At 43.4% G+C, this 12,318-nt stretch overlaps 1 protein-coding gene across 1 annotated transcript in view; it reads right to left on the bottom strand.

Moving 5' to 3' along the window:
- Positions 1 to 1,180: 1,180 nt before the first annotated feature.
- NPHP1 (nephrocystin 1) overlaps positions 1,181 to 12,318 on the bottom strand; it is a 39,399-nt gene continuing 28,261 nt past the window's right edge. The window contains exons 18-20 of the mRNA XM_060273063.1: positions 8,744 to 8,817; positions 4,540 to 4,584; positions 1,181 to 3,662 (exon numbers count right to left, since the gene is read on the bottom strand). Coding sequence (XP_060129046.1) covers positions 3,384 to 3,662; positions 4,540 to 4,584; positions 8,744 to 8,817 — 398 coding nt within the window. The 3' untranslated portion in view covers positions 1,181 to 3,383. The remainder of the gene's footprint in view (positions 3,663 to 4,539; positions 4,585 to 8,743; positions 8,818 to 12,318) is intronic.

The raw sequence follows: 12,318 nt of genomic DNA, 5'->3' as shown, positions 1-12,318 counted from the left end.
CTCCCATCCATGGCAATTACTACTCAGCAAGCATTATTCCAAGCAGTGACAAAAACAGCGAAGACTACGCTGAAGGAGTTTATAGTCCTTAACAGCTGCATCCAAAAATGCTATGTTCAGAGGAGACACACTGAAATTAATGAACCTAAGTTACTTGTGTGCAGTAGGTCTACTCTGAGTAGGACTGACATTGGCTACAGTCCTTAATAACAATAAAAAAATCAAATGTGTGATTTGTTTATTTCCTGGTCACTGCCTCCACTGCTTTAAAGGAAGCAAAGTCTAGGCCAAAAAGTCAAAGCATGCAGGTTTATACAACCTGTGGTATATGAGGAGGCAGTTAGGAAGGCATCTCTCCACAATGTTTAATTGATGTCTGTTTTTAACTTTTTTGTGTGGTCATAGAATCATAGAATTGCGGAGCTGCCCTGCAATGCAGGAATCTTTTGCCCAAGGTAGTTTTACATGGGGACAGGCAGGGTGGGGAGTGGGGTTGGCTGCAAAAAAACCACACACACACACAAAATATTTATGGCAGGCATCCCCAAACTTCGGCCCTCCAGATGTTTTGGACTACAATTCCCATCTTCCACGACCACTGATCCTGTTAGCTAGGGATCATGGGAGTTGTAGGCCAAAACATCTGGAGGGCCGCAGTTTGGGGATGCCTGATTTATGGTATATATTTTTTATTTTTAAAAAATAAGGAGAATGGAGTGTCGGCACCTCTTCTGATTGTCTCCTTTCCAACCCAACAGGTTCAGCTCCTTATTTACTACTGCAATGAGTGGTGACAACCCATGGCCAGACAGCAATAACAACACAGATATTTAAAATTTGGCTGCACCTGCCCTTTAAACAATTATATTTTTCTCATGAAGTTTTGTTGTTTTAAACATGCTGTGGCCCATAACTTTGGGTATCCTTTTCTACGGCATGGTTTTCTTTTATTACACCCATCAGGCATGAGTGAGTATCCATTTTGCTTTGTGTACCAGAGACTAAAAGCTCTTGTTGTAGATCAGGCATAGGCAAACTCCAGCCCTCCAGAATGTTTGGGACTACAATTCCCATCATCCCTAGGTAACAGGGCCAGTGGTCAGGGATGATGGGAATTGTAGTCCCAAACATTTGGAGGGCCGGAGTTTGTCTATGCCTGTTGCAGATCCAAATGCATACCCAGAATATTCAGTGTTCATCCTCGAGCACGTGTGCTCCCCCACTCTCCACCCACCACAGCACCCTGTGGGGAAAATATGTGTGAAGCACCCCCAAACTAATAGGGAAATTTATAGCCTTGAGGACTGTAATCCTATCCCCACAAGCTCCACACACCCTGGTGTGGAAAGAGGAAGACATATATTTAACGTTTGGGGTTGAGTCAAGCCTTTCATTAACATAACAGCAGCGCATTTTCTAAACAATTTAAGGGCAAGACTGACGTGCCTTTCTGAAGGACTCCATTGTCTTGTTGTTAATTGACTGGGAAGACATCCAACAAAAAGACTTATTGCTGGTTGGCCTTGCTGAACTAGTTTCGCCTCCACTTAGGTGCCATGGTCAGATTCCTGTCTTGGGCTCATTAAGGAAGCATCTAAAAATAATTGCATTGTGAATTATCAGCCCAATCTCCATGCCCCTTGGAAAGTTCAAGCCTCACTCATTTCAATGAGATCGGTGCCAACACAATATCCGGGGAGCTCTTTCTAAGGCAGCTCACATTGTAAGGTACTGTCATACCTCATGTCACGTCCGCTGCAGATTATGTCCTTTCGGGTTGCGCTCCATGCCGAACCCAGAAATAACAGAACGGGTAATTTCGGGTTCGGCGCACGCGCGCATGCACAAATACACTAAATCGCACTTTGCACATGCACAGAAGCGCCGAAACACAACCCGCACGTGCGCAGATGCGGGTTGCGAACACTGTGGGTTGCGAACGTGCATCCCGCACGGATCGCGTTCGCGACCCGAGCGTCCACTGTACAGGTAACCCCCACACTTTTGTGGGGGTTACGTTCTGCACATAAGTGAAATCATGTAAAATGGGGAGCAGTCTCTAAGCAGCTTTTAGACACCTTCTCTGCCGCACTCTCTTCAACCCACACCAAAAATACTGCAGCCCATGGGAGTCGTTTAACCAGCCCATGGACCCCCGCAGCCCACTCGGGGACCCCCGCTGCCCGCTCTAAACTGGTGTGGAGCAGAGCGGGGACCGCCTTCTGCGATGCTGGCCGGCTTCCCATTGGCTGCAAGAAGCTCCTGCAGCTCCGCACCGGAAGGAGCGCCGGAAATAGCGATTGCGCATGCATGTGTGCGCACACACTCCGGCCCACCGCAGCATCTGGGGGATCATGAACTAAACTTTGCCGACCCTTGGTGTAAACAAAGCCCTGCTGTGCCTCCTCTTTCGGGGCTTCCTCTGGCCTGACATCGACTTCAGACTTCAGGGGAGGGTCTCCTCGCGAGCCACAAGGACTCTCCAGTTCTCTCCCCCACCATTTCTGGGTTTGAAATGTATTATTTCCTGGTGCCACACATAAATGCAAGTCAATCACAGATAAATCGGGGGGGGGGGCACACGCCTGTATAAATATCTCACCCCCAGTCTAAAAAGCTGCCCCAGTATTTCTATTCACATTGGTGAAGTTGTATGTTTGATGACACCAAAAAAGGGATCATAGGATCGTAGAGTTGGAAGGGACCCCGAGGGTCATCTCGTCCAACCCCTGCAAGGCAGGAATCAAAAACCCAATTTTGAAGGGCAGTGGGAAATTTCAGTACATTTCAAGAATAACCATGAGGCCTTGGCAGGTGGCCAAATATCATATTCAGTTCCACCAGTTACTAGAAAATGCTGACATGATGTTTACCCAGCTGTGTTGGTATATGTTCAAAGCAAAACTCATGATAGAATTGATGCTTACATATACATCAAGATGAAATGGGAGGGGTTTTTAGATTTACAAGTTATTTACAAGTTTACAAATTTTATGACATTTTCTGCTTTTCTTGTAAAATATCAAAGATTAGTAGTAACATTCCGCAATTAAGTACAATACAGCAAGTGACATTTGTTGTTACACAAGCTCCAAAATGAACAATAGGATTCATTGTCCTAAGGAAACCCAGTAAAAAACGATACAGAAAAGTTTGATCAAAGTTAAAAAATATATGTTTACATACTTTATTTTTTCCTTTAAAAAAAAACACCAAAGTAGCCAACATATCTGAATACAAAAAGGCAGAATACTAATACAATGTATTTATAAAAATGATATACAAATATAAAAATATGACTGTTTTGGCCAGAACATCAAGTATGTTTAATTAATTTGCCTTGGCATGGTGTCTGGAAGAGGTCCATTCAAACTAAAGTCCATTCATACAAAAGGATTATTCTTCCTAGCCTCTCCAAGGAAATCATATGCTGTTTCTGCAACATCAAAAGCTTTGTGAAGGCCTTCTGATGACAGCAGAGAGGACAGAGCTCCATCCCTTTCTCGGTTTTTCTTCAAGAAGTCAGCAATCATCCGCCAGCGAGTGCCTTCAGATTCTTCTTCTGCCCACTTGTACTCTGGGAGGAACACAGACTGAAGAAGAGGGAAGACAGAATCGTGGTACACCAGGACGAATACAGACTTCAGAAATTCCCGATCTCTCTAAAGAGGAGGAGGAAAGAAATGAAATGTGTTACTATTTGATGGCTTCCTTAAATCAGATTCATTTTCTTGTGCCGGAATTGCCACTAGTCACCTCATGCTGATGCAGCCTAGTCTGCCCCCCTCCCCCACCAATCATGTTATAATCGCAAGTAAGACAGATAGATTTATAAAAGCCATCAGTAAAATGAAAAACCAATTCTTTAAAGCAGCAGGCAAAGCCAACTAAATAAACAGCTAAACAGAGGAGAACGGTAAATGAGTGCTCCTCCAATCCAGCATTCAGATAAGCTGCCGTGATGTCAAAATGGTTCATCTTGAACCCTCACTGCGCTGCAACAGCTGACAGCCGCTGCATGCAAATTTGCTCCTTCGATTTTAAACTGAGGCTCAAGGGCTGATAAATGGATCGGATTTGGACGGCCAGCTTGATCTCACCTTGTGCCCTAGCCACTAAGAAACAAACTCAGGCTTGGGCCACAGCTACTGCACTATCCTGTGCACAGCCGATAGAGCTGGGCAGCAACACTTTGCTTGCCACAAAAACCAATGAGAAAGATCCTTACTTCTGCTCTTAGCAGCACAAGCCCATGGCAACATGAGAACCTATTGGGTTGCACAAGAATCTTACAGCAGCATGCCCCCCGACCCCCCCAAAACTAAAATACACCATTACGCAGAATTGGTGAAGAACCTTCCCAATGGATTTGGGGCAAGGGTGACCCAGGTCTAGAGCAAAGTACAAGGGGGAGCTGCAGTCCCCTTGAGCCACTGCTGGGAAACCCCTGTTCACACCTGTGCCTAGGATGAAGCTTCAATATATAATTATGCAATAAACATATTTTGTGTGCAGAAGAAAGCAATTTTATTTCCTTACCTTTTCCGATCTCTTCAGCGTGCTTTCCTTCTCTGCCCAGGCACTCTAAATGAATGAATGAATGAATAACTCTGGGGGTCTGCACAAAGTTTTGAGACACTTCGTATGCAAGCAAAGAGTGGCGGATTAAAAGGATTGTGGAGAGAGATGCACATGAGAAAATCATTATGAATCACAACCGCTCAAAGATGGAAGCTATGCCTTGGAGCTGCCTTTGCGACTTTCCTTTGAAAATCTCCAAGGAAGGAGGAGAATGGGTGGTTTCTGCCCAACTGGACGGTTCTTAAAGTGGGGGGGGGGTGTTGAGGGTGATTTTCAAAGTATAACCCAAGTCAAAGTTGGGGGTAGGTTAAACCCAATTGGCTGGATTCAAACTCAATTATCCTTGAAGCAAACCCAGTGAAATACATGGGATTTGCATTAGATATGACAAAGTTATGTCCCACTGATTCCAGTGGTTCTTCTACTCTAAGAATAATAGAGTCTGTATCAAACCTTTGGCTTCATATAGAAAGCCTCCTTAAGTCACCTCCCTTTTGTCCAGCAGCAGCAAAGTCTGGATCCAGGCCATTTATCTTTTTCTTTTCAGTTATTCTAATGCAGGGACCAGGCTGGATACCCCTTTTCTAACACATCTTTTTTAAAAAAAATATATCTGAATACCACTAAACCTGTTCCCTTAATCTGTTTCCCACCCCCAAGAAGCTAAACAGGATCTGGCCTTCTAGCTTTTCCCCAGAGAATTCGTAATCATGTTAGATCACCGGAGATGTTGGCAGAAATCACTCCTTCCATTATGACTGTAGGAAAGTCAAACTTCTCGGAATTTTTCTTTCAACACACCACCACACCCTTTTGCTGCATTCCAGCCCTTCCTAAGCCACCTCTTTCCAAAGACTTTGGGGATTTCAATTCTATTTCTGTTTGCTTTGCTTTCAGCACATTATTGACCTAAGCTTAGCATCGTCAGAGCAGCTGTTTAAACCAACAGTGGGATCTAGGCATGCAAAAGCGTTCACTTCTCCCATGCCAGAAAGAAAGAGGCTTTCAAAGCTGTCCTTTTGGATTAGTGATGCAATGCATTTCCTCACTTGCTGGATCATCACTGGATCATCACCTTGTCATGGTGAGTGGGCTTGCATGTTCCTATAACCCTTGTGAGCGAAGCAGTCGGGAATCTCGTACTCCCAGCAGGGTCACCCAAGGCGGTAAGGTCAAAGGGAAGGAGCTAGACAAAGAATGATCCAAGAAGTCCTCAACGGAAGAACAAGCAGATGATAACAAGTGGTATGTTACAATGGCTGTGAAGGCAGGTGAAGGCTGCAACAGATAGGAATCTACTGGTTTTTCGTGACTACTTCATGCCATCGGAACAGAGCCCTACTGCGAAGACTGTGCGTTGGTCAGCGTGCACTGATCTACACACATAAAACAAATTCACGCACATGTGTCTTCCAAAAACCCAACCTAAACCCCCAAAGTCCCATGGTGATCGGCAAATGCTAACAGGGGCAGGATCGTGAAATCTGGAAGCCCCTAGTCATGAACCGGCACATGGGTGGGGGATACAGATTCAGTCATTCTGACTCAAGGAACGAGGCAGTTGAGCAGCTCAACAGCTGTATCCATGACTGAGCAGCCCTTTTTAGGATCTACTCTGCTCACCCCGAAAAGGGGGAGGGGCTATAAAAGGTGCCCTAAACATAGTCTGCCTCCCTTTCCCCCTGCCTGGATTACCGCGCCCATTGGGGTCACCACCTAGTGGTCATAAAAGACAATTGAACTTTGGAACATGGAATATACGGACTTTGTGAGATAACACAGACAGCGAGCGTCCTGAATGCAGAACTGCCATCATTGCAAGAGAGCTGCGACATTTTAACATCGATATTGCAGCGCTTCAAGAGACTCTAAGAGCAAGCAAGGGACAACTGAAGGAAGAAAAAGGAGGCTACACATTCTTCTGGAAAGGTCTATCTGAACAAGAACATCGAATAGATGGGGTAGGCTTCGCTATCAAAAATGACCTTGTGAAGCTCCTGTCAGAAGTCCCTACCGGCATTAATGAGCAACTCTCAACCCTTCGAATAAAGCTCACCAAAAATCAACAGGCTACTATTATAAGTGCTTATGCACCAACACTGGATGCTGAAGAATACATTAAATAAAATTTTTACTCTCAGATGGATACCGTCCTATCAGAGACGCCTACGGAAGATAAAATTATACTCCTGGGTGATTTTAATGCAAGAATTGGGCAAGATCTCAATCTGTGGCCTGGGACTATTGGGAAAGAAGGAATTGGCAACAGCAACCAGAACGGAATCTTACTTTTGACGATATGTGCAGCGCACAACCTTGTTATTACCAACACACTCTTTCGACAGAAAAAATAAATTTAAAACTTCATGGAGGCACCCTCAGTCAAACCACTGGCGCCTCTTAGACTATGTTACTGTCCGTGCTAAAGATCGCCGTGATGTGCTCCTTACCAGAGCTATGACAAGAGCCGACTGCTGGACAGATCACAGACTACTACGCTCCACAATGGCTATCAAGATTATACCTTCAAGGAAGGAAACCAAGGCGCAAAATGAACACTCAAGCCCTTCAAGATCCCATTAAGCGGAATTGCTTCCAAATGACTCTTAAGGACCATCTACTTTCAGAATTCCCTGATAACATCGAGGAACACTGGACCAACTAAAACATCCATCATTGCAGCCTGTGAACAAACTATTGGATACCAAACCAAGAAACACCAGGACTGGTTTGATGAGAATGACAGTGAGATTGAACGCATGGTTGACAAGAAAAGGAAGGCCTTTCAGATCTGGCAAAGAGATAGAAACTGTGCCACTAAGAAAAAAAACCTATGCCAACGCTAAGGATGAGGTTCAAAGAAGAACCAGAGAACTAAAAAACACCTGGTGGATTAAAAAGAGCACAAGAGATCCAGCACTTAGCCGACACTCATGATGCACAGAGTTTCTTTAAAGCCACAAAGACCATCTATGGGCCAATAAATCATGGCATATGTCCCCACGCTCAGCAGACAGTATCACACTTCTAAAACATAAAGAAACTATTGCACTGCGCTGGAAAGAACATTACCAACATCTCCTCAAACACAACTCTCCCGTAGCTGCTGAGGTCCACTCACAAATTCCGCAAAAACAAGTTAGAGATGAGCTTGCAGTATCTCCAAATCTGGGAGAGTTGTGTACAGCTATTAACCAAATGAAAAACAACAAAGCCAGTGGACCTGGTGGGATACCTGCCGAAATCTTCAAAGTGGGCAGAATTGAACTTACACAACAACTTCACAAGCTCATCAAAAAAATCTGGGAAAGTGAAGAAATCCCAGCAGACTTTAGGGATGCCAAAATTATCAATCTCTTTAAAAAATGATGACAGAACTGATTGTGGAGACTATCGAGGCATCTCTCTATTAGCTGTGGCCGGCAAAATTCTTGCAAGGATCTTAGCAAACCATCTCGTAACAATATCCAAGGTGACCCTTCCTGAATCCCAAAATGGTTTTCGGCCTTCTAGGGGGACAGTAGACATGATTTTCACCGCTCAACAATTTCAAGAAAAATGCAGAGAGCAAAACCAACCCCTGTGTACGGCGTTTATTGGCCTCACTAAGGCTTTCAACACTGTAAATCGTAATGCCCTGGAAGAAGCAAAAATCACCAGTGTTGAAGCAATGATTCTTCAACATCAACTTCGTTGGACTGGTCATGTTGTGGAAATGCCTGATGATCGTCTTCCAAAGCAACTACTCTATTCCGAACCTAAAAATGGAAAGCGTAATGCTGGTGGTCAACAAAAGAGGTTTAAAGACTGTCTCAAGGCAAATCTAAAAAAATGAAGTATAAACACTGACAACTGGGAAACACTGGCCTGCGAGCGCTCCAGTTGGAGAACAGCCTTTACCAAAGGTGTCATGGGCTTTGAAGACACTCGAACTCAGGACGCAAGGGAGAAACGTGCTAAGAGGAAGGCACGCTTGGCAAATCCACACCGTGATCAACTCCTGCCCGGAAACCAATGTCCCCACTGTGGAAGGACATGTGGATCCAGAATTGGCCTCCACAGTCACTTACGGACTCATTGTTAAAACCATGTTTACAGAAGACAATCTTACTTGGCTACGAGTGATCGCCAAAGAGAAAGAGAAGCAATACATTTCACCCACCCTGAGCGCATCCATGAGATCAGGCTGCTCCATGAGTTTGGGGAAAGTTGCCAAAACTGGATTGCCAATCAAATCTGCAAGGGAGATTGAAAATGTGTTTGTTATTTGGGAAAGATTTAGCAGCATTTAATGCGAGGCAGAAACAATTCACAGGAGAATGTGAATGGCAGTTTTGGCCTTTCACGATTCTGAACATCCACTGAAGATACTTTTTACAACACACACACACACACACACACACACACACACACACACAGGCTAGAATGTGGAGAAACAGGGAGAATGTGGTTGAATTGCCCACAAAATTAATATCCTGGGGGGGGGGGGGTTAGCCAAAGCAGTATTTTAAATCACAAAGACTGAATTACCTGTAGCAACAGAACACTCTACAATATTTAATTTAGACTATAAGCTTCTGCAAAGTTCATTTTGAAATGTTGGTTTCCACTTGTATGTGCATCATAAAAAATTTTATTGAAGTAACTTTAATCTGTTTTAGTATTTTAATTTTGTGTGTTTTAAAGCATGCTTGAGATTTTTTCTAGCTTTAATTGTTTTATTACTTTGTAAACCACCTGGAGGGTTTTCTTTTACAATCAATCAGCATATAAATTATATGAAATAAATAAACTTCCAAGTTTGGGGTGATGTGTGTGTGCATGGTCACGCAAATATCAGGTGCTCCTAAAACGGTTATTTTACACCTCCGAGCATTGAGAAAGAACCAGACAGCATGGGACCAATCTCTGCTCATCCATGAATTTGGTGGATTTTCTAAAACCAGTTTTCAGAAAGCATTTTCTCAGAGCCTTGTTTCCCCACCAACACCTAGCACTCCTTTGCCACAACATAAGTGACAATTCCAATTCCAATTCCAAAGAAGGGCAGTGCCAAAGAATGCTCCAACTACCGCACAATTGCGCTCATTTCACACGCTAGCAAGGTTATGCTTAAAATTCTACAAGGCAGGCTTAGGCAGTATGTGGACCGAGAACTCCCAGAAGTGCAAGCTGGATTTCGAAGGGGCAGAGGAACCAGAGACCAAATAGCAAACATGCGCTGGATTATGGAGAAAGCTAGAGAGTTCCAGAAAAACATCTACTTCTGCTTCATTGACTATGCAAAAGCCTTCGACTGTGTCGACCACAGCAAACTATGGCAAGTTCTTAAAGAAATGGGAGTGCCTGATCACCTCATCTGTCTCCTGAGAAATCTCTATGTGGGACAAGAAGCTACAGTTAGAACTGGATATGGAACAACTGATTGGTTCAAAATTGGGAAAGGAGTACGACAAGGTTGTATATTGTCTCCCTGCTTATTTAACTTATATGCAGAATTCATCATGCGAAAGGCTGGACTAGATGAATCCCAAGCCGGAATTAAGATTGCCGGAAGAAATATCAACAACCTCAGATATGCAGATGACACAACCTTGATGGCAGAAAGCGAGGAGGAATTAAAGAACCTTTTAATGAGGGTGAAAGAGGAGAGCGCAAAATATGGTCTGAAGCTCAACATCAAAAAAACCAAGATCATGGCCACTGGTCCCATCACCTCCTGGCAAATAGAAGGGGAAGAAATGGAGGCAGTGAGAGATTTTACTTTCTTGGGCTCCTTGATCACTGCAGATGGTGACAGCAGTCACGAAATTAAAAGACGCCTGCTTCTTGGGAGAAAAGCAATGACAAACCTAGACAGCATCTTAAAAAGCAGAGACATCACTTTGCCGACAAAGGTCCGTATAGTTAAAGCTATGGTTTTCCCAGTAGTGATGTATGGAAGTGAGAGCTGGACCATAAAGAAGGCTGATCGTCGAAGAATTGATGCTTTTGAATTATGGTGCTGGAGGAGACTCTTGAGAGTCCCATGGACTGCTAGAAGATCAAACCTATCCATTCTTAAGGAAATCAGCCCTGAGTGCTCCCTGGAAGGACAGATCGTGAAGCTGAGGCTCCAATACTTTGGCCACCTCATGAGAAGAGAAGAATCCTTGGAAAAGACCCTGATGTTGGGAAAGATGGAGGGCACTAGGAGAAGGGGACGACAGAGGACGAGATGGTTGGACAGTGTTCTCGAAGCTACGAACATGAGTTTGACCAAACTGCGGGAGGCAGTGCAAGACAGGAGTGCCTGGCGTGCTATGGTCCATGGGGTCACGAAGAGTCGGACACGACTAAACGACTAAACAACAACAACAAGTGACAATACAATGAAATAGAGGAAAACAACAGAATGGGAAAAACCAGAGATCTTTTCAAGAAAATTGGATATATGAAAGGAACATTTCGTATAAAAATTACCATAATAAAAGACAAAAGTGGAAAGGACCTAACAGAAGCAGAAGACATCAAGAAGAGGTGGCAAGAATACATAGAGGAATTATACCAGAAAGATATGGAGGTCTCGTACACCCCAGGTAGTTTGGTTGATGACCTTGAGCCAGACATCCTGGAGAGTGAAGTCAAAAGGGCCTTAGAAAGCACTGCTAATAACAAGGCTAGTGGAAGTGATGATATTCCAGCTGAGAGTTCTAGAGAGTTCCAGAAAAACATCAACTTCTGCTTCATTGACTATGCAAAAACATTTGACTGTGTCGACCACAGCAAACTATGGCAAGTTCTTAAAGAAATGGGAGTGCCTGATCACCTCATCTGTCTCCTGAGAAATCTCTATGTGGGACAAGAAGCTACAGTTAGAACTGGAAATGGAATAACTGATTGGTTCAAAATTGGGAAAGGAGTACGACAAGGCTGTATATTGTCTCCCTGCTTATTTAACTTATAGATGAAACTCGAAAAATTAGAATAAAAGTGCATTTATTTCAGTAATGCAACTTGTTATTTTTTATTTTTATTTTAGTTTTTAAAAATGCTTTCTTTTGGAAATTCCACAGTAATAAAACAAATAGTTACAATAATACAAAAATAAACATCACTATTACATTCCATTAATTACATTCCATTTATAATTGACCCACCTAATGATAAATAATTACAATTACAACAAACAAAGGCTTGACATATCTTGCTTTGCATGTCATGCATCTATCTTATATATTTTGAATTTTAAATTGCATTACTGAAATAAATGCACTTTTTGGCGATATTATAATTTTCCGAGTTTCACCTGTATATGCAGAATTCATCATGCGAAACGCTGGACTGGATGAATCCCAAACCGGAATTAAGATTGCCGGAAGAAATATCAACAACCTCAGATATGCTGATGACACAACCTTGATGGCAGAAAGTGAGGAGGAATTAAAGAACCTCTTAAGGAGGGTGAAAGAGGAGAGTACAAAATATGGTCTGAAGCTCAACATCAAAAAAACCAAGATCATGGCCACTGGTCCCATCACCTCCTGGCAAATAGAAGGGGAAGAAATGGAGGCAGTGTGAGAGATTTTACTTTCTTGGGCTCCATGATCACTGCAGATGGTGACAGCAGTCATGAAATTAAAAGAAGCCTGCTTCTTGGGAGAAAAGCAATGACAAACCTAGACAGCATCTTAAAAAGCAGAGACATCACCTTGTCGACAAAGGTCCATATAGTTAAAGCTATGGTTTTCCAGTAGT

The sequence above is a fragment of the Zootoca vivipara genome, chromosome 3, assembly GCF_963506605.1.
Source record: "Zootoca vivipara chromosome 3, rZooViv1.1, whole genome shotgun sequence".
NCBI lineage: Eukaryota > Metazoa > Chordata > Lepidosauria > Squamata > Lacertidae > Zootoca > Zootoca vivipara.
The sequence above is the reverse complement of the archived record's forward strand: the minus strand, read 5'-3'. Positions and strand labels throughout refer to the sequence as shown.